The sequence below is a fragment of the Pieris brassicae genome, chromosome 6, assembly GCF_905147105.1.
Source record: "Pieris brassicae chromosome 6, ilPieBrab1.1, whole genome shotgun sequence".
Classification (NCBI taxonomy): Eukaryota; Metazoa; Arthropoda; class Insecta; order Lepidoptera; family Pieridae; genus Pieris; species Pieris brassicae.
The window spans coordinates 4,687,006-4,710,911 of NC_059670.1; the positions used below are offsets into that span (position 1 = coordinate 4,687,006).

Here is a 23,906-nt window from a genome sequence, read left to right on the forward strand (position 1 = left end):
CTATAATTATGATTTCTACTGATTATATTCGCGAGATCGCGGTTGTCAATAATACAAGTTTATGCCCCTACGGAAAAATCTAACAAGGACGAGATTGACAATTTCTATTATACACTAAACAAAGCGATTGATATATCATATTAAGACTTCATACTCATGGAAGACTGGAATGCGAAAATTGTTAAACCAAAAACGGAAGAATATCTAGTGACATAAAAAACTGGTTCCTACTGGATTCAAGAAGCCCAATCTAGAGAGTACTGGCTGTCTTTGGAGGAGGCCTACATATAGAATGAAGAATAATAGTTTAATTGTATAGGGTTAAGGAAAAACTAACACAAGTAAATTTAGGATACAAACTCAATTATTAACAAAACTAATAATTGTATGTAAGTGAAATATCTAAGTCTAACTTCTTGTTTTATAAGCGGTAAGAATTAAAAGGCTTTTATTTTTATTATTATATTCGAAAGATGCACCAATTGATCAGTCATTTGTAATAAATGAAATAAATTGTTTAAAGAAACTTTGTAAACGTAGTAGCGTTTACTATATATATTTAATTATAGCTTTAAGTACTTGTTTACAATAAATATTTGATTAATTTCAACACTGCTAAGAATGCATTTAAAGTGTATCGGACAATTATTACCCTGTAATTAGTAGCTTAAATAAATAGACGTATTGTATCAAATTATAGATTAACATTGTAATGTTACAATTATCCGCTTCTGGACTAGCATTATTAACTTTGCAAAACTACATAATCATGGATATATGTCAGTACCAGGTTCCATGGATTAGTAAATCTTGGCATAAACAAGAACCTTTTTTAATAAAAAAAATCGATTTATAAGTACAACATATACGAATATAATAATAAGATTTATGTTACATTCGCATATATTAGACCTCATATATCTAGGTCTTATTAAATGGCTGCTAGATGAGGGGTAACGGGTTCGATTCCCGGTTCAAGTGCAAGTTTTAATTTCATTTAAATTAGTTGTCGGCCTTTGCTTGGGTTGTACGGTACTGGACGAGTGCTAACACGGAACATGACGGGCACTTTTGAATTTCTATAGTATGCAGAGGGCATCGAACTGTAAAGGAGACTGTGTAGGTTAGAATGTATCAATACGTCTGGCTGAGAATGGAAATCACAAGTGGTCAGTGACAACATTACTATTCGTGGGTAGAATACCTGGCGAACTCCGAGAACCCATGGTAAGGCCGTGTGAAGGGCTGAGATGCTTTTAGTGTGTGTCATCTCTGAACAGCAGAGGAATTTGAGTGTAGACCCAGCCCCATAATCCATCCCCAAATCCGACATCCATGGCGCGGGCGTGAGTAAGCGCATTTTCATCTCGTTAAAAGTACGTATATGTAATTAAAGGTCATAATGTGGTCCGAGTTTAAATTAAATTAAAATAGGAAGTTGTTTAATACGTGCATGTTATAGAAGGTTAAGGTTGAAGTTCAAGTAAGTACAAAGTTACGAAACATTGGCTCTACTGGCTACCAGCCATAACTTTATAGTAAATATCATAAATTATACAGCCGCCCATGGACACTCTAAACTCTAGAGGGCTCGCGAATTTAAGAATTAGTAAGCTCTTTTCTTGAAGGACTCTAAGTCGAATTGGTATATGATGTATTAATGCTCTTAAGACCAAATTAAACATGTACATGCCAACATTAAATAAAAAAAGATCTAGTAGTATTTATAAAAAAAAACAACCTTACCTTTTTCATATTTCATTGGCTAAGTGGACAACAAATCAACCTCATATCGTATAGACTATATTCGATTTTCAAATGTCAAACGGTTTCTATCATTTGTGTCACTTTAAATCAAAATGTCAGAATAAAAATTAATAACATTAAGCAAAATTATAATATTAATTAGGATATATGTCAAACGTTTCGTTTTATATAATATATGATTTAAATTAGGCGTAATAAAATACTTGCATGATATTCACATCGCCTATTAGCCTCGCGTTGAAAAGAATTTTAGCTCATTGAGGGTGAAATTTGTTAAAATATTATTTATGTGTACATGAGGGTATTTGATAATTAATCAGTTGTGGTCTGAATGCGCCTCGTCAGGTTTGATTTAAATAGTTTAAACTGTCTTTAAATGTTAGTCATTACATTGAATCTGCTACATACACGGAGGTGTCATCTCAATACAATTATCGGACTATCAGTATTAAAATTACCTAAGAAAAACGAGACACACATGAACAGCGTTAGAATTAAATGTGGAGTCCAGACAGTAGAGCCGATACATGGAAACGGTGGCGACGCCAATTCACGTTTTTTATGATTAAGGCATTGAGAGTTCAGACCGAATCAGCCAGGTGTCAAAGTAGAAGACATTTTTGATATATTTTGCCAAAGTTGTGGTGCTAGTGAAGAAATCACTATAATTACAAGATAAAAGTTTTTAGTGACAAGTAAGAGGAATGTGAATGTATTCCTCAACGATACGGATCGCGTTTACTCGTAAGAGGATTTTTTAAAAGATCATATAGTAATATGATCTTTTATATATGTGCCTTACAAAATCCAAATACCGTGTCATGCGGAAGCTATGTAATAAGGCTAGCGGTACAAGTTCTGAACTCTGCGAAGTAACAAGTGGCAAGGCAAGCGGTTCGCGGCCTGCAGTGCGTGGTGGGACGCTGCGCTGCGGTTCATGCAGTGCGTTTCAATAACAGAATACACTTCGTGGGTATGTGCAAGTTAAGTCATTCTAATAATTTCAAAGGTTATGGATAGGTAAATCTAATATAAAAATTAAAGTGATAAACGTCTATCAATGAATTACTTTCAAAGTTTTACGTGATTTAATTTTAATTCTCAGCATCTATTTTTGTGGTTAAGGAAGATTGCAATATAATTAATAGGATTTTCTACATTATATTTCTGTTAGGTTGAGGGTAGTTTATAATAAATAAATTTTGCCTGAAGGCGTGCATGACTTATGATTAATCAAACAGTCTCTTGTGGAACTGTCGCGCGGTTTTGTCGTACCGTTTATAGAGGCTTAAGGGGAACCCCGAAGGTCAGGTTATTGGCGGCTAAATTAAATTGTCTGATTGACATTATCTTAGTTTAGTTAGTAAAATGCAGAGCCTGTGTCGAGTCGCCCAGAGCGGAGCTCTATTAACGTGCTTCAGGTTCATAAATATTATTTAATTTTGTGATGTGTATTTTGGTGTTTTAATTTAGTATTTTAATCTAATCTGTGGTATTGTTTATGATAGTATTTCTTTCTTCACTACAGAAACAAAGTGTCTATAAATAATTGTATAATATGTTCATAATAAACTTATCACTTATAACAATAACGTTAATGTAATCGTGATACCATAAAAAAAACTCAAGGATAAAACGCGCGGTATGAATTTATTCGCGCTAATAACGTATTCATATTCATTTCTATGTAACAAAAATTCGCAGGATTAAAATCCCCATTTTAAAATTATTTAAAAAGCTCATAAATGGAAAGTATATGTAAATTTCAGCCTGCTGTGTGTAGCAAATGGAGTGAGCGCGCTAGTGAGATCTGGGTTGAGCAACTATACGTTTCCAGACAATTTTATGTTTGGAGTTGCAACGGCTGCATTTCAAATAGAAGGTGGTTGGAATGCTGGGGGTGAGTACTTAAGCCAATATTGATTTAGAACTGTTGGCAGGGAAGGAATTGATATTTCTAATTTTGAATTTCATGTTTGATTTCACTGGTGAATGTATGTTTTATATGTCATGTTGTATATTTGACAGCGATACATATATCTATAGTTTAAAGATTAAGTGATTTTTAGAGGTATCACATTATTGCAAAAAGGTTAGTTATTGTTTCTACGTTTAATTTATTATATGATACGAATTTTAATGTAGAGCAAGGACGAATAGTAATTGTTTTTAATTCAAATGTATAATTAACCAATACGATGCTTTTTTGTTTCCTGATAATTTTTTGACTAGACTATTGAATATATGATAACGTTCTATATTGATTATGTTTTGCATAAATTAAATAATAAAAATAAGACAAAACTTATGATTGCTTTTTGCAACAAAAATGTCTATAAGGAAGCAGTTATAACCTGAGTTGTTATGGTGATTAAAAATTAGTGGGCTTTATATTTTAGTATAACACCTAATCTATTTAGAATCATGAATAAATATTAAAAAATAATAAGTTTATTTATGAAGAATTTAAAAGACTACCAAATAATATACATATTGAAATATGAAAAAAATTACAATAAAGCGTGAAGTTGCTTATATATATAGTTAATCAAAAAGTGGAATAAAATACCTAATTTAATTCTTATGTTTTCATTATGTAAAACTTATTCAATTAAATATATGTACTAGCGTACTGTGGACTGTTCCGTTTTCCTACTATTTAAAAAACTCTTAACTAAAGTACTATTTGGTCTAGTTTTGTGAAAGTGTTTTAACGTTGTGATCTAAAGACTGTAAGTACTTTTGTTAAATTTCCTGCAATAAGACTGATTTAGTGTTTATAAAAAAACGGAGACACACCTCTAATACGTATAAGAAAACAATGCCACAATGACAACGTGAATTGTATAGCCTCGCTTTAGTATACAAGTGTTTCGGTTACAATCATTTTGTAGATATTAATAAAAAACTCAACTAATTTCATTCTTGATTTATTCATGCTTCCTGTAACATAATACTTTCAATACAGGCAAAGGTGAAAGTGTGTGGGACACTTACATACACAAGCACCCAGATTATACGTTGGACAAGTCAAATGGCGATGTAGCTGCTGATTCCTACCACAAATATAAACAAGACATAATTATGGTTGAATCCCTTGGAGTAAAGTATTACCGTCTGTCTATATCATGGCCAAGGTACAATTAACCTTTAGTCACGCTATATTTCCGATAATATTAAGACGTCCCTCGAGTTAACGAATATAATTCTAGCGAAATTACTTGCGTGGTTCTATAACTCATACACTATTCTTTAACTCCATTCTTATACATATATAAGAAGGGTGAATTTTTACATTATAATAATAATTCATTATTACATAGTAATTCTCGATTAGTTGACTATCCAACACAAATTCTTTAATTGGAACTCTCCTGCTATTATATATGTAATAAAAAACAATCAAAAATAAAAAGGATATCATTGGTTTATAAATTATTTACCAGCACGAATGATTATATTATGTTGTTTTCATAAGTAGATACATTTTTGAAGTATTCCATTAACGAGAGATTACGTCTTTGTTAGTAATTTAAGTATATTTAAAACTACAATGTAAAACATAAAAATGCATGATAATTTATTTTATAATCCAAACAATAATAATAGTTGTTCTAATGTTATGTATGCTCACACCCGGGTTTTAAATATATACGTAGATAATACCAACAACTGCATAAATAAAACTGTTGGGACAGCTCAAGCTCAAAAATTTAACTTCGTTTAGCATTATTTTAATTAAACTAAATACGACTGCTGGACACAACTAAGACAAGTTACAATTTAAATTAACAATTATGTGTAAACGTAAGAAATAAAGACGTTACATAAGGACAAAAAACAGTTACTCATTTTAGAAATCATGCGAGGAAGCGTTCAATGATAAATACCTCATATATTACGTAAACGTTTTTATTTTTGGTTATACCTCCAAATGGTTGTGAGTAAAACATATACGCAACTATGCACTTCGTTTCAATGTCTTTCCGAGCAACTTGATCCGTTTTTTTATTTGACAAATACCAATCAAACATTACAAAAGCGACTCCCGGATGTTAGATCCCAACGTCAGACATGTTAGAACAGTGGTCTCACGTTGTAGTAATAATTACAATATAAAACATGAATGCAAAGCAAAGCATTTAAAAATGTGATTCATTGCGCCAACAGTGTATATATCCATTTGCACACATTATCTTTTCTTAAAATAAACAAAAGTTATAAAAAATTGTAGTGTTTATAACTTTGTGGCTCATTTTTACAAGTATTTTTTTTTCTTTAGTTTTTACGAAATCAACATTGCCTGTTGCAAAATGCGGAACAAATTTATATAATGACCATATAAAGAAATAACAAGTCTATTCATGGCAATATCTGTTTAGGGTTTTGCTAGTATATCAACTGAATTCACCTGGCTTTTGAATTTACCATTACATAAGAGAAATTCGTTTTAAGTTTCGCTAATGCCAAAGTGCTTTTATGGAATCGTCTTTCGTAAACACCCCACTCTATAATATTATATTTCAAAGTTTGTAAATACGAGTTTCTTGTATTGAATTTATATAGTACTATTAAGTTTCTTTATATTCTTTCTCTAATAAATGAGCGGATGATGATGGAGAAGAGTTGGTAAAAGTTATTTTCATATTCTATGGCAGTGGTAAACACATCTATCAAACCTGTGCAATTAAAGAAAATATAACACAAATTCGCGCCCAAATTAACACACGTGTTACTCAATCTTCATAAATGAACTATTCTCGGTATTATTAATTAGACCTAGGTAGTACTGGGTCTAATTAGATTACCGTTGCATACCAATTATTGTGCTAAAACTTTACCTTTTATTTTTGTAATATTAAATTGACATAATTTTTTATCAATGGTTGAATTTTTATAAAATTAACCTTAAAACCTAATTTGTTGTAGTTTTATATTTATAATAATTATTATTACTATATAGGTTAAGAATATTGTTAAGACTGTATTAAATAATATAACAAACAATAATGTTTGCAATTAGCTATAAAACTGATTACAATGTAAAAAAATAGATCAAAAGCAGTGAAATTACTAAAACAATACAATATATTTTTTAGAATTCTACCAAAGGGAACAGATGATTATATAAACGAGGAAGGTGTTAAATACTACAGACGGATATTTGAAGGTCTATTGAAAGCAAACATAACACCTGTTGTAACCCTTTACCATTGGGACCTCCCAACCCCTCTCATGGATCTTGGCGGCTGGGCTAATCCCAAAATTATTGATTACTTTGAGGACTACGCGAGGGTTGCATTCAGGTTGTTCGGTGATGTCGTCAAATATTGGACCACGATTAATGAGATACATATCCACTGTTATCATGTAAGTAGTGTTATGTATTATCATTATATCAGATGATTTTACGATACTATAGTCTTTTTCTTTTGGTACCTCTCCATTACGAGGATGGCCATCAGTCTTGTGAAGCATGTGTGTGACTTACTTACTTACTATACTATAGTGTCTATAGTTATTAAATCTTATTTTAGTCAATCCATTATTGTTCGACAAAACAAAAGACTAATTGACGAGATTTGAATACGTATCTCGGCATCGCCAAGGTCGATCAGCCATCTTCAGGGATAGAGATATAGCTAGCTTAAGGAACACGCCTGAATAAACAATATCATAAATTTTTAGGGTTACGGGAACGACTACTTCGTGCCCGCTGTAAAGTTTGAAGGTGTCGCCGAATATTTATGCTCCCACTATATGTTGCTGGGACACGCGAGGGTGTATCATCTATATGATAAAAAATTCAAACCCTACCAAAAAGGTAAAACTTATAAACGTGTAAGAGGATAAAAGTTACACCAATTCGTCTTCGTTTTTATTACGTAAACAATAGTTATTTGTTTTATGCTAATTTTCTGACAAGCCGCTAGCGCCAGTTGGCTCTATCTGAGTCAAAATTTTTTTTTAAGCGAAAAGACCTAGTCGCTAAAATATATTATTAAATCTTGGGATTGTATGAAGTACCTAAATTTATATTCTTTATTTTAGCTATGCTCCTTAAATTCTTTAGTTTTTAGTCCTTAATGTATATAATGCTTATGATTTGACGTGCGTGTATTAAAAGGAGGCGTTCATTGCAGGTATAATTGGAATTACACTGGATTCTTTCTTCGCCGAACCCAAAGACGAAAAGAATTCCGACGATGTTGCCGCCGCAGAAAGATATCTTCAAATGAGGGTAGGAATTTTTAATAACAATTAGTGAATAACTAAGTTGTTTCTGTATTTACCTTTAAGACGCTAAAAACATATATGCATCTTGGACTCAGACTGCATCTTTAATCATGTTTTATTACATAGATATTATATAGATTCCACGACTGAGCGTTTTTCAAGGCAATTTTTGCCGCGCGCCACCGCTATGTGGAACCAGCCCACTGAAGTATTTCCGAACCAATTCGACTTATGGTCCTTAAAAAAAAAAGAGCGTACAAATTCTTAAAAGGCCGGCAACGCACTCGCGAGCCCTCTGGCATTGAGAGTGTCCATGGGCGGCGGTATCACTTAACATCAGGTGAGCCTCCTGTCGGTTTGCCACCTATTTTATAAAAAAAAATTTGATGAAATAAACACATATGTCGTCGTTTGTTATGTCTAATATATGCCAGATTCGCTACGATTTTTCTACGTACACAACTCGACCGGTTTAACCCGGCCATTGCTCATAATTTATTAAACGTAAAACTATAGTATACCTTATAATTCATAGCCAAAAATTTAATTAGTCACAAAATGACAGATACTTCAACAGAATTTAACATTACGCGACCCCATCCATAAGGTTTATTTAATTTTATTGTTTTTTCACAATTGTAGCATCTATTATATACATAAAATATGAAAAACAATTGTACAACGACTTGATTGGAGGAGTAGGTTCCTCGTTAGGGATTTTTATGGCCTCGTCTGCAAGAAATTAGATGAAAAATTATTTGGCTATATATTCATACATTCTAAACAATTTACTTTATAATATTAAAATCTCGTTTTATTTCCAGTTGGGTCAGTACGCCCATCCGATCTATTCAAAGGAAGGGAATTACCCAGACCTTGTCCGTGAACGGATTAACAACTTGAGTATCAGTCAGGGTTTTTCAAGGTCACGACTGCCGGTCTTCACACCGCAAGAGGTAAGTGAATGTATGGTATTCATTTAATAGATCCGTATGAATGTTCATGTCGGGCAAGCCCCCGCCTAATTATCACAAGATCGCTCTTTATATCCTTAAGGGTTTAACTGGGATTTTAAAAGTTGTAATCCAAATTAATTGTTCTGAGATATGATATGAAAGGGGCCTTTCGAATGTTACGTAAGCAGGTTTGATGCACATCCCCCCAAATGTCAGCAAAAGCAAGCAAATCTGTCAAAAATAATAATACATAAACGAATTAATTTTTTGTAGGCATCCTCGAAATTTCGGTTTCAAGCATACACAATGTATACAAAACTAAATAATTACTGTTGACCTAATCACCCAATAAGGAAATCAAAGACCTCCCCCCCCCATCTGTCTCACACGATACACGGGTTTTTACAGTTTTCACTAATAGTTGTAGGATTCTTCCTCTAATGTATAAATAGCATTTAGGAATACCTTTATGATTTTACGTAAATTGGCTGAAATACCTCGCGGAATACGAATATGTATCATTCTGAGCCCTCTTGGCTCTTGCAGAAAATTATTTAGTTTGATCTCTAACCCGGGGATATTATTGCCGGTAGATATGGGAAACTTGTATACTTAAAGCAAGTATCCATCAGATAACACGTGTATTCATACGATATATGTCAGGCCTAACTTATCGCCCTAGGTATTGTGGAAATGACTGGTATCAAGACATTTACTTAGCATCTGTGATTACCTTGTAATAAATGGAATACACAACTAAGGTTGGCATTCGAAAGCGTTGTCCTTTATCGAAAGTTGGTTATAAACAAGAGTTTCACTTGTTTTTTTAACACTTTGTTTTAATATTGCATTTGTTTTTGAGAACATTAGAGCAGTGTGGGCCTAGTGGCTTCAACGTGCGACCTACATCCCTGAGGTCATAGGTTCGATTCCCGGCTGTGCATCAGTGGACTTTCTTTCTATGTGCACATTTAACATTCGCTCAAACGGTAATGAAAAACATAATGCGGAATCTGACTTGCCTTAGATCCAAAAAGTCACCGGCGTGTGTCAGGCACAGAAGGCCGATCACCTACTTGCCTATTAGATCGATAAATGATCATGAAACAGATACAGAAATCTGAGGCCCAGATCAAAAAAGGTGGTGGCGCCACTTGTTTATTTATTATTTTATTTTATATGGGTAAATTAAATTTAAAAGTTTAATAATAAAATAATAAATAAACAAGTGACGCCACAACCTTTTTTTTTTAAACTGTTAAAAACACGTTTAAAGGTTTTAAGTAAAAATTGATAAGTCAGAATGTAGAATTCCGAACTGATTAGATGAACGTATTATGAATTAGTTTAGAACATTAATACAACTAATTTAACATAACAACAACCACTACTTATTGTAATTCGTGTAAAAAAAACGCCAGAGGATATAATGTATAGACTTTTTTGTTTATTTAAATAGCCTTTTTTGCTTCTAACTAAGGAATGTCAAATCAAGATCAATGTTAGATATCCGGGAGAATGTAACATGACATGTCTTACAATAACATTCAATAATTTGTTAGGTAATCGTGTATTTGTCTTAGCAGTATTGGTGTAGTGGCTTAAGCCTGCGATACTTAATCCTCAAAATTCTGGCAGTACAATCATGAATTTCCCTTTTTATATGGATTTCGGGTTAACTGTTATTGTATATTGTAAGTACCAAGTTTTTGTAAAAAAATCTAGTATCTCGTAGGAGTCTTTTCACACACGGGAATGTCCTAAAAAGGGACTTTATTTACTTAAACCACACAGTGTCTCCCGCTAGGCCCGGGAGACAAGTACTACGGAAATATCCACATGATATTTATGGGCAAGTCGGAGCCCTAGCCGGCGGGACCAGTATCACCTCTTGTACTATTCATATCTTACTTACTGATTTATTTGACGTTTCTGTGGCAGAATTTATCTTCCTGCGATCTGTGCTTGTTTAGCGTGTCAGATAAGCTTTATAAGTCGGACAGTCCACCACCATTTGGTCAGTTTTTTTGGTAAAAAATAATGGTTAATATGCCACTAGAATATTATATATATATATTCAGGATGAAATTTATGGATTAGGTAAATTTATACCAATTTAGTACCACTGTAGCCACTATTAAAAGTGTCCACGTAAATACCAAAGGTGCATATTTTGACGTAATCAATATTAATTTTTCTTTCGTTTATTTATCAAAAACCTGTGAATGTTTCACTTCACACCGGCTGGAGAAAATTGATAAAACATGCTGCAATGATTTATATTTTGAATATTTTCCGTAAGCTTGTTAAAATTAACTAAAATTTTAGGAATAATAATTAAAGACGCTACTTAAAGGTCTTTTTAATTACTTTAACAGTTTACATTAACTGAAAATCACTTGATACTTTACTTTAAGATTCTAAAAGGACTCTTAATAAAATTTACATATACCAAAAAATTTTATATAATAAAGTTAATTTTTTCTTGCGAAGCTGATGCAAGTGCTATGTGTCCATACAATAATAATAATTTATTTTAATTCAGATTATATCTGTATAGGATAATGATTTAGTGACAATCCCGTCTTGGTCTGGTCCCGAGTTGCTCTGTGAGTAATCGTTGGTAAACAAAACTAAAAACTCCTATAGAGGGGCATGGACCATGGTTTAAGATATGTGTGTTTTTGGGATCAACATATTAATATTGGTGCTATGCCGAACACGATCCAACCATGATGCATTTAGGAACAACTTGGATGACATTTTGAATAATACTTATGTGTACTTTGTCCAGTTTCTATTTAGTTTACTGGACGAGGATTAAACTACTTCCGCTAAATTTATTATAACTATTTTATAAATGCTGTGTTAGTCTAATAGCAAAAGCGAACTATTCTCAGCTCGAAAGCTGTTAAGACTTCAAACAAATGGTTGTTACTTTGTGTGCAAACCGTTATACTTGTTCGTACTGTGAAATAAACGTCATGGATCGGACATAAAAATTATGTACTTCATAGACTAAATCACTTTCTTACAGAAAATATAAATAAAATACATTAAGTTATGCAAATGCCACGTGTTAATAGTCGGAAATAAACTCGTCAGTAAATTACTCAGTTACAAACAGTCGCGCGTATATATCAAAAAAGTTTTGGTCGAATTGGTTTATGACAACTCGAACTTATTAATTGTTCAAAGAATCTATCTGAATTGTTATATTACAATAGCTATTTCGCTGCCGGTCGGGCCTGAGACGTCTCAAGTAAAAGATCTGGCCGTCATTAGGTTCAAATTGAAATGATCAATACATTTTTTAAGCTAATTGGATAAATAAACGTTTTTTATAGTCTTATGCAACTAATGATCGTATTACATAATTTTGTCCTTTGAGATCATAGTTATTCGATTGGTGTGCAGCCTTGAAATAGTTTTAAGCACCTTGAATAACAAGGCAATAAAGCCTTTAATGATTCCGATTTACACGTTTGTCTATTGCATTAAACATCAATCTTAAATAATACATTACGTTTTCGTTACCAGTTAATATGGTTTTATATAACAATGGGCAAAGAGGCAGGACAACTCACCTGATGTTAAGTGCCACGAGCATTACCAGAAGGCTCGCAAGTTCGTTGCCGGCCTTTAAACTAACTTTAACTTAGGCATTGCTTTTGTAAAGATATTACTTATAATTTTTCACTATTAATACAACTTAATCCAAATAAAATTATGTTAGTCAAAATTTTGCAGTTATAAGTTACGAGGTGAATCATTATCTAGAGTGGACACATAAGCAAAGATGTATTTAGAATTCAAATTACCCAATACTAATATAATATAATATAATCAGATACAATATGTATGTAATAATCAGATAGTAATATATAAAAATGTTCCTCAAATTAGTCTAATACGAAACTTTATCGTTTTCAGGTAGAAATGTTACGAGGCAGCTCCGATTTCTTCGGATTAAATCACTATACATCAATATTAGCATCCTCGAGTTTAATGGAAGACGGGTGGGCTGTACCATCATTAGACCATGATACAGGAGTTAAAGGGGAACAGGACCCAAAGTGGCCGATACCTGGAGCACCATGGCTTGCAGTACGTAAATTCTTATAAACTTGTTTTAAGAAATACCATAGCAATATTATACGGAGAAGTTTTCTTCGGTATTATATTCATGGTAATACAGAAGCATACAAATATCACTTTCATATTCTATGCTTGATTTAGATTTATGCCTTCATTCATTGTTGATTCTTGTTTTATTTATATGAATTAATGTTATAATGAGGAAAGAATTTTGTATGTTTCTAACTAATAAACTCAAAATCTATAGTAATTTAGAAAAAAATTAAACCATTATACATTGTCCCGGAGTAACGTAAGCTATGTTTATTTATAAAATATTTTAATCAAACTGTGCACAGCCTGGACAATATAGTATGAAGTAATCAACCAACTTTTCGAGTAGTGTTTTAAGGATGTTCTTCACTTATTATCTTTAAACCCGAAACAGTTATTGGGTTAATCGTACCCACTACCATCCGTTTATACGGTCAACAGACGTCAAGGAGAAAAATATTGATACTAAATTAGGACGTTAATAAATTAAAAACACCACCTACAGTCAACATACTCTCTTTCGATGAATTAATTCAAAGTCAAAAATCATTTATTGATATAGGTAACACAATGTACACTTATAAATCAATGTACACGTCATTAAAAAGAAATATACATTAAATGCTCCCAATTTTACATTTAATGCCAGTTCTCAAATCAAGGGCGTAGCACGGAAAAGAACAACTGGCAATAAACTCTCCGCCACTCTTTTTAATCGCCAAGTTTTTATTTTACACAACGTTTGTAAGGAGCTGCAATCATTACACCATGTTCCACATGACATCTGAAGTAAATAAATAATATAATAAATTAAAAACAATGATTTGTCTCAGATTGTTAAAGATCCTCTATCAGCAGGAGGCATGGTGAAATAGGAGCCCGCACTTACATTCTCGTGGGAACAAAATAATTCCAAAATGGAAATAGCCTTTCAGTTTTATTCCAACACATTTGACTACTTCTATCTTGCACATAAACTTGGTTAAACTTTAATAATAGATTCAGAAGTTAAACATCAAAACTTAATTACTTAAACGGAAGTTATACGCGAGCATCGCGGTTGTTTTATTTAAAATTTTAAGTGCTCTCAAATCTAAGTCTAATTGCGCCAGCGCTTAAGAGTCTTGTTCAAGTTCTATAAAGAAGTTTTTTTTGTACTTCTTGTCGGCACTTCTATAGGAATATTATAAAGAGAAAAGATTTACATTTTTGTATGTTTTTGAATGAACTCAAAGTCTGGACCAGTGAACTACACTAGAGATGACTCTATTACATGTGCTGTACATTATTATGTGACGATCTCATCATTCCTTTACCAATACCAACTTAACCGCAAAATAAACACATTATGGTTCGCTTGACTAAGGTTCTCTAAGAAAAACCGTGGATCACTATGCAAGCACATCTATGCATAGTCAAAGCTAATGCAGGGTCTCGGTTAGATCATTTCTTGCTCTCTGGGGAGTGCTACCTGTCCAAATACCGACAAATGCTTTTACAACACCCGGTGGCAGGGTTTAAGAAGGTAAAATCAGCAAGTCCTAACTGCTCACTTCCACGTCGTGTCTCTCGGGCAATGTTAGAAAATGATGGACACAGATGGGACAAGATATCCCCACCGACACACTGCACAAATTTAATACGGAAGCACTGAGAGGTGACGCGCTGAAGGAGCTCTATTTGAGCAAACTGGAAGATCAACTTCCTGCAGTCAACATACACCATACCTGCCCAATAGAAATCTGGTGACTGTGCAGTGAAGCATTTCGAACCGCAGCCGCCTCTGAAACAATTGATATGACAGAAGAAAGAATTGGTTCGAACGGCTGAAAAAGCTACTTCTGCGATACAATGCCTTAAAAACCAAAATTCCCCAGAATACGATGGAATACCGTCAGAACTCTTGGCACAGAACAGGGTAGCCCCAGCCTTTTTCATGTCAACCACACGCTGATAAAGGTGGCAGTGTGGGTTGATGAGATTATGCCAGAACATTGGAACTCGGGAGTAATCGTACTCTTACATAAAAAAGGTGACACTTTGGTCTGCGATTATTACAGAGGCATCATGCTGCATATAAAGATCTCTCCAACCTAATTTACCGTAAGCCATATGTCGAGAATACAATTAGTCATTACCAATGTGGTTTTCGTCCCATCAGATCTACTATGGACCAAGTTATGTACTCAAGACGATATTAGAAAGGATGACAGAATTCGGAATACCCACACACCACTTATTTATAGATTTTAAACCAACTTACGATTGGTCCTACGTCCTAAACTATACGAGGCAATGACTGAAATCAATATTCCCTAAAAACTTATACGGGTGTCTAAAATGACGATGACTATTACTACTAGGTAGATATGAAGTGAAATCTCCCCCGCATTTACCACATACAATGGCTTTAGACGGGAGACGTGCCTACCTACTGTTCTACTTAATATTTGGAATCATACAATATAGTATATTATTATATTGCATAATTCCACCCAATAACTGCATAAACCCATGCAGACACGACCTAAGACTAGTCACGCGAAACAAAACCCACGTAGCATAATGTTTTGTAAGGGCAGGCAGTTCTATGGCACTTTCAATAAATGTGGAAAGAGAGAAAGAACAAAGTATATGACGACAACACCATTGGGAGCAAGAAACCCCTTTGTCGAGGAAGACGTAAGGTTTGAACAATGTGAGAAGTTGGCTTACTTGGTTTCAATGGTAAATAACTAGTGATAATTAATCCAGCCGAGGGATCAGTAGACGCATTATGATAGTAAATCGCTGCTTCTTTGGCTTCGTAGATATTTCCGATCGCGACTTCTCAGAAAGAATACCGAGCTTGTTTTGTACAAAGCTCTGCTGCCACCACTTATCGTTCTGACACCCTTAGCAAAAAAGACGAAATTGCTCTACATATTTTCGAGAGGCGAGAATCTAAGGGCACGATGGTGATTGGCGTATTTGAATGTATGATCTCAGGGACCATAAATATATACATATATTATTACCTGGGCTTTATATACTCTTTGACAGTTACAGTAAACAAAGTTTTTGCTTGATAGCCAAAAATAAAATACATAATATATTTTTTTAATACGACATATTAATTCAAAAGTAAATAATTCATCAACATGAAAAGTGGTAAATTAATTAAACGTTAAAAAAATAAATCGCATAATTTATAATATTAATAACATATTTATTGCAATGGTCCATAAACGATCTTTCATGCATCAAGTTATGAGTTAGGTCGTATTAACACAATAAAATTAAATAACTTTCACGATTAACTTAGAATTCAAATTAAAATGTAATCACGATTTAGATGTAATTCTTATTTCTTAACAACTGCCTCAAATTTATGGATGAAGGCAATTATTAACTGCAAACTTACTACTACTTAAAATAAAAAAAATTGGGTCCTACCCTATAATAAAATGAATTCAAAGCTTCTTCGACGACTATCTGGATTATTCTGTATATTTGCAGGTCCACCCCCCCGGCTTTCGCAAATTGCTTAACTGGATAACCAAACAATACGGTACCAAAGTGCCCATTATTGTCACTGAGAATGGCATGTCGGATTCTGGATCTCTCAACGATTATGAAAGAGTATCATACTATAACCGATATTTAGAACAGCTTCTTTTAGCAATACATGAAGATGGCTGTAACGTTGCTGGGTACATAGCGTGGACATTAATGGACGATTTTGAATGGAAGGATGGTTATTCGTGAGTAAAATTGATTATCTATATTCCGATTGACTACGGAAAATGACACGTCTTGATATGAAAAACTAAAACACTATTTATAATTCTTAAGTTAAAAATGGCTTTTGTTTGTTCATAATAACATAACTTAACCATTCGATTATCGGAGAAATAGTATTTAATTTCACGTATACGCTTTGTTTCGGATTAGTGTTTAAAATACTGATTGATTTTCTTTGTAAATCACGTATTTTTAACTAAAATAGACACATCTCGGCCAATCGATGACCTGGACGTGATTACTTAAAACGTAACCTAGTTACTAAAGCTGTAATCAACCGCAAAGATATTCTAGTAATTATATATTTTTACACATAATATTTATAACTAATAAAATCAGAGTCTCAGAGATGTGCTTATCTCTAATTTATTGGATTAGCCTTAATATACATAATCTACATAAGCAAACGTGGAATCAACCTATTTTCTGCCAACAAATATTTTGAAGATAACCGTGATAATTAATTTATATTTATATGTTAGTTGTAAACATATTTTTATTTATCCGAGAGATATATATATGGAATTTCAGGGAAAGTTTAGAGAAGAGAAAAATGTATAATGTATTATAAAAAAAACATAAGCATGATGTTTCGCTGCCAAATGTACAAAGAAGATAGATTTGGAAATGCCGTTGAGAATTTTAATCAATGTTACTATCTGAGTCTATCTTTAATTTGTAATTAAAATACTTAACCGATTTTAATTTTAGTTTTACAATTTGATGTTTTTTCAATTTTCAATTAAAGACCTTTCTACAAGACGTCTGTCAGGTCCGCTAGTCAGATATAAAAACGAATCAATTTTACGTGATTTTCAATATGACAGCGAACAGTAGCCTGATCGTTTTTGTCTATGGATAAAAAGGCAAAGAAGAACATAAATCTTAACTAGAAATTAAAGGTTAACTTGGATTGCCTTGAAGAGTTCAGTAAACTTTTGTATGCATATGTGTTAGTCTTTTTTATAAATTGTTTTGAAAGTCTTTTGATGTATCAGAACGATATATGTAGCTTTATATTTAATATAAGAAATCGCACTATCAACACCAAAAAAAATTGACATACACACACCAATTATACCTGTACATTAACGAGAATCTTTAAGCGTCCTGAAGGTATTGAAGGAATGAATGCGAATTTGTTACAAGATTGCACATTAATTATGTAGCGGCAATAGTTTATCTATGAATGAAAATATTAATTAATCAAAATATATTAGGGAAACCGACACCTGACAGAAACAACAAATATGTATACAAAGTTATGTTTGGTCAAATTTGTTTAATTTTTATTTTTCAGAGTGAAATTTGGCCTATTTCACGTGGATTACAATAGCCCTAAAAGAACACGAATGCCAAAACTTTCCGCTATAAACTACAGAGAAATAGTAACAACGAAGAGGATAAACTTCGATTATATTAAGATACCGTCATATAAATATAATCAGTTATTATAACAAAAATAATTAAGAAATTGTTACAAGAACTGATATTGTTGCTTATTTATAAGTATTATATTGTGATAGTTGTAAATATTTAATTATACATTTTTCACGTTTAATGTATTTTTGTTTCTATTATAATTGCTCGGTAATTAATTGTTAGATACAATATTATCTGAAACATGTTACTGTCGTACCTCTTTTGAATGAAAATATTTATTTATGTTACATTTTGTATCATGAACTACAGAACAATTATAAAAATAATAGGCAACTGTCCTGTTATGTTGGGGCGACATCTTCAAAGATTCTAGAAAGTTCTAGGGAAAACATAAATAAAATAAGACGATCGAAATCAGTGCAAAACTACATAAAATATACAATAATTTAGACATAATGGAACACAACACAAAATCAAAGCTACTTGAAATCATAAACAGTTATTTGAAAGGTAAGTATCGCGGCATTAAGAACTAAAATACGTACTAGCTTTACATATAATACATTTGTACAAGGTAGAGAGCGCAAACCAGATCTCAGTGTCAATATTACTTTTCGAACAATACAAATTCGTGTACTGTCACACGATACTTTCACTTCTTGGAAAAAATTCAAACCTTGGAGCCAAAGAATCTTGGAGACACAGCGTTATCAAAAGATAACGCTGTGTCTCAAAGATCTTACGAATTAAGCTGCATAATTAGATAAAATATTTTTTTAAGCTCGACACTCGCATGTAGATCGATAATTCAGAGGCTGCTTAATCAGTTTAAATCTAACTGAATTTATAAGAGTGGCATTGTCCAATACTTGTTATGGGAAGGTTTTTTTTATTTAAGTTAGTGTTATGCTATAATGGTAGAAAAAAAATAAGTGCCAAAACAGTAAATATCATAGTAGCTTGTTATGTGTTTTCCTTGTTAGAGCAGTGTTGGCCTAGTGGCTTGAGCGTACAACTCTCATCCATGCGGTCGTATGTTCGATCCCGGCTATGCACCAATGGACTTTCTTTCTATGTGCGCATTTAACATTCCCTCGGCCGGTGAAGGAGTTTTCCTTCATCGTGAGGAAACCGACTTGCCTTAAACCAAAAAAGGAAAAGACCTAAGACCCAAAAGTCGACGTCGTGCGTTAGGCACAGAAGGCTGATCACCTACTTGCCTGTTAGATTACCAAATGATCATGAATCGGATACAGATATCTGAGGCCCAGACCTAAAAAGGTTGTAGTGTCATTGATTTTTTTTATTTAAGTGTTTTCCTAGTTATACTAGGTACCAGTGGTTCCATGGTGTGAAGTACTGAAGACCTTAGTATAACTTACTTACATTAAAGATATCTTGACTGAAGAAAGCAAACGTGCACTGCCTCGAGCTACACTTTGTAATTCAATTATAAGTTTTATTTTAACTAAACTAGTTCATAAAACTTCAAGGCGCAAACCAACATATTTTTTTTTATAGAACAGGGGGCTAACGGGCAGGAAGTTTACCTGATGTTAAGTGATACCCTCGCCCGTTGACACTCAATGCCAGAGGGCTCACGAATGCGTTGCCGGCCTAAAATTTACTGACAAACAAGTATACTAACTTTTTTATACTTCGATTAAAATATGATAATTTGATTCTAAAACCTATCGTATTCAGTCATTGTAAATTTTAACCAAAATAATATTGTATTAGTTGAGGACGATAAAGAGACAAATCGTAAATTAGTTATTCAACGTTGAGAAACCAAGATGAATGTGACAACAAATTTCAAGTTACTAAAACCCAAACCACGTGCCCTAACAAGTTTACAAGGGTTACTGAGAAACTAATGATCAAATTAATCCAATTCTCTGAAGATGTTTCAATAAAACGCCTCTGGGTGCATCTCATGAATTAATTAATTTATTTACAAAGAACATAATCTTGGCCTTACAGCTGACCTTAAATCAACAAGAATGTATAACAATAAAAACTTCACCCACGTAATTAAAACATTAGAAATTAATCAGGAAAAACATGCTAAACAATATTGTTTATTCAATACTATAGATACCAACAAACAATAGAACTTTTTTCAGTTTACTCGACGATATTAAAACGATTGACAATATATATATATATAATAGATATATGTATAATACAGCGAATAATCTGCCCTTTTAAAAGGTTAGTTGTGAGCACATGAAATATCCGCGCACGATGTCCCCTTCTGACGTACTCATTAGGCACTGTAAGGCACTTTATATTTGGACTCATTAATAATTTAGTATGCTGTTGGCCCGTAATAGCCCCTCTCAGAGCCTACAAGGCTTGCTCGCTAGGCATTCTACTTAAGACCACCAGGCATGCGATTCACTAGAGAATGGCTGCACTTATTTGGTGTCCATTTACAGTATACACACACCATATGATTATTCCATCGCATACTTGTAACTCGTCGAAGACGGATAAATTTAATTATTATTTTCGCCTCGCCGGGAATGGAACGGTATGGTATCAAGTTCTTTAGACACGAAGGACTTCTTGAGTATTAGTCGTATTTAGGCTAACAAACACAAAATCATTCATCAACATGATTAATACTACACATGCTAGTTGCTTGATTAGTTACAATGATATTGAGTTGTACATTACAGGTAAAACCAATGATATAAATGCATATTACACATTAAAACCATTCCTTTATAATAGCTCGTGCATTCGTGAGTCGTAACCAGTTGGCCTCGGAAGCCAGTACAGGAACTTTTGAATAATTGAGCAATGTATACCCACTGAATATGATTTATAAAAGTGGATAACAGAGCAATAATATGATTAAAGAGGGATCTTAATTAATATTTAAATGTAACATGATATTAAACATTTAAAACGGTGGAAATTGCGTTCGAAAATGTTTTGGATATAATTAATTTGTCGTGTTTGCAACTTATGTCACTGTTCGAATCTGTACATGATATGTAATTAAAATAATAACTATTAATTATTTTAATATATAATGATTAGTATTTGTGTTTTGGTTTGCAAATGTAGATAACATTTACTGCTATCCCTCAAATGTTTTATTTTGGGTTGAAATGCAGATGACGGCGAATTATCGATGTACAAACATACAAGTAGAACGTACAAATGATGATGTAAAGTTAAAAAACATAAATCGTACGTCTGATGGAAAATTTCATATGTTCCTACCTACAATCAAAATAGTTCCTGCCTACAAGAAAAAAGTATCTCAATATTTTCGTATCGCTCACAGTACCTATTCTCGTTTATGTACGTCACGTAATTTTGAATATTTAAACTGGGGTGGGAACTTTTAAAAACAAGAGAGATTTTATTATTATTATTATTAATTTAAAAATGTAAAACAAGGCTGTAAGACGGTAAGGGATTAGAAGAAGTATCTTTTATGGCCGGAAAATATGTACTCACAACCCCATATGTATTTTAAAGCATTTAGAAGAAACTGAAATTATTATTTTTTGTCTTTAAATATGACGTAAAAAGTAATTCCCTTAAAAGATCTATTCAGTATTCGACCTACATGGTATCAACTGTATGATAGAATGTTTCATGATTATTTTAAGCAATCCTACCTACCATTTCCGCGTTCTATTGATCTGCAGCTTTACGCCCGTGTTTCTCAATGCTTTTCATTTAGTTCAGTCAAAAGCAACATTTTTTAGGTTTCAAATAACTTTTATAAATAATATCGGTGTAAATGCTCTAATAATTTGTATTTTTCTATACACGTTAGAATTTCTATCAATTTATATCCTTGTTTAAATTTATATATGTAAATATTTATCTTAATTACCAAAAAAATTTAAGGTTATTTAATAAATACCTGGTTATATGAAACAAATACAAAAAGTTATAACGGAGAATATCAGTTAATAATGTCGATTAAGGATTAACAAAACACTGTCTTTATTTTTTTGCACATATCATTAGAACATGGCATATGCTAGCCAATTTTATTCTTAATTAATCAGTAACCTTTTAAAAATATCGTATTATAATTCAGTCTACTTGCATACCATTTATTGCATATATCTCTAGGTGATTTTACATAGTCGCACAATCTACTAATGGACTGGATACCAAATTAATTTTGCATTTTTATATCACAAAGTATTATGTCTTCAAATAGTCTTATAAAACACATCACGAAATTTAAAACAAATTATTTCCGACTCTGAATTGCGAGAGTGTACAAACAGGCGCTAATTGCCAAAGCCGCTTACAGTTCATCTAAAAGCAATAATGAGGCAATAATGTCTCTGAACTTCACTAAGACTATTATCCGACCAACTAGCAAAGTCATAAAGGACAATACGACCTGTGAGCAAACACATTGTGGTACTGTAAAGACCTAACAAAGTGAATTAAGTTCTGTAACATTTTCGATACATCTTTATATATAAACGTTTCAATTGTCATTGTGTTTGCCATGTTTGTGAACATGGATTAATAGTATAGCTAAAACTGGGGGTAACGGACAGGAGGCTCACCTGATGTTAATTGATACCGCCGCCCATGGACACTCTCAATGCCAGATGGGTCACGAGTGCGTTGCTGGCCTTTCAAGAATTCGAACGCTCTTTTCTTGAAGCGCGAAGTCGAATTGGTTCTTAAATACTTCAGTAGGCAGCTGGTTCCAAATAGTTAGTAGTATAATGTAAAGTAATAAAAGTTATAAATTTAAGGTACACACCTTACCACCATTACTGTGTATTTTTTTCAGCTTCAATTAAACTTCACAACTCGATATTTTCGACGAAGTATTTTTCGTCATCATTTTTTAAGCCTTACGGTAGATAGAAGGTCTATCTATGTTTATTTTATAATAGACTGATGTTGACTGATAAGCCCATGGACACTCTAGGTCAGGGGGCTCGTGATTACGTTGCCGGCTTTTAGATAATTGGCACGCTCTTTTCTTGAAGTACTCTAATTTGAAAATACTTCAGTGTATAGCTGTTTTCACACAGTGGTTGTGCACGGCAACAACTGCCTTTAATAACGCTCAATAATAATAATAATAGGAACGTATACGCTATATTATGCATCACATCCTAGACTGTGATATCAGGAAATCTAACCATAACAGCCTTAGACTGAATAAAGCACTTAAATTTTGTTTGTAAATAATATAATAAATTCACATTTAGGTCGGTTATACGCTCGCGAAATCTTGACTACTACGAAATATTGACGTACTGAAAACAACAAGACCAAGAAAAAGAGTATTATGCTTAAATCTATTGGGAAAATAAAAGGAGTAATCCCCCGAAAGATATTACAGAAGTGACACGCTGACGTTTAATCCCCTTCGTAATACATTCCCCTAAAATGGCTCGACCGTAAAATTCAATCGAGATTATCTTCCACGATGTACTCTCGACCTTTTGACCCATGTATATTATTTGCGACTTAGTCACACCCTGTTTGGAACGTTATATTTTTATCCAGCTGATCTCATTTATTTTTTGTTTATTTTACAAAATAATAAAATCACAATATGTTACATTAGAAGACCGCTGTGGTTTGTATTAATGTAACCATAGCAGTCTTATTTCGGAGCGCGACTAATGCATAAAA

At 32.9% G+C, this 23,906-nt stretch overlaps 1 protein-coding gene across 2 annotated transcripts; it reads left to right on the forward strand.

The window, feature by feature from the left end:
* Window positions 1-2,033: 2,033 nt before the first annotated feature.
* On the forward strand, window positions 2,034-18,397 carry LOC123710887 (myrosinase 1-like). Of its 2 annotated transcripts, none has more exons than XM_045663174.1 (10): window positions 2,034-2,740; window positions 3,537-3,667; window positions 4,736-4,904; window positions 6,867-7,137; window positions 7,456-7,591; window positions 7,911-8,008; window positions 8,829-8,960; window positions 12,894-13,067; window positions 16,590-16,834; window positions 18,175-18,397. In XM_045663174.1, the coding sequence occupies exons 2-10, from the start codon at window positions 3,613-3,615 to the stop codon at window positions 18,329-18,331; spliced, it is 1,437 nt and encodes a 478-aa protein (XP_045519130.1). In that variant the 5' UTR covers window positions 2,034-2,740; window positions 3,537-3,612; the 3' UTR covers window positions 18,332-18,397. The 2 variants fall into 2 exon arrangements, with proteins under 2 accessions (XP_045519130.1, XP_045519129.1); XM_045663173.1 differs by lacking the exon at window positions 2,034-2,740 and adding an exon at window positions 3,133-3,188.
* The last annotated feature ends 5,509 nt before the right edge of the window (window positions 18,398-23,906 follow it).

Bases quoted from the DNA above. Each gene is read 5' to 3' on its own strand.
- LOC123710887 (XM_045663173.1), top strand. From the start codon at position 3,136: ATGCAGAGCCTGTGTCGAGTCGCCCAGAGCGGAGCTCTATTAACGTGC. The intron at 7,592-7,910 runs GTAAAACTTATA...CGTTCATTGCAG, and splicing joins ATTCAAACCCTACCAAAAAG to GTATAATTGGAATTACACTG. The intron at 8,009-8,828 runs GTAGGAATTTTT...TTTTATTTCCAG, and splicing joins AAAGATATCTTCAAATGAGG to TTGGGTCAGTACGCCCATCC.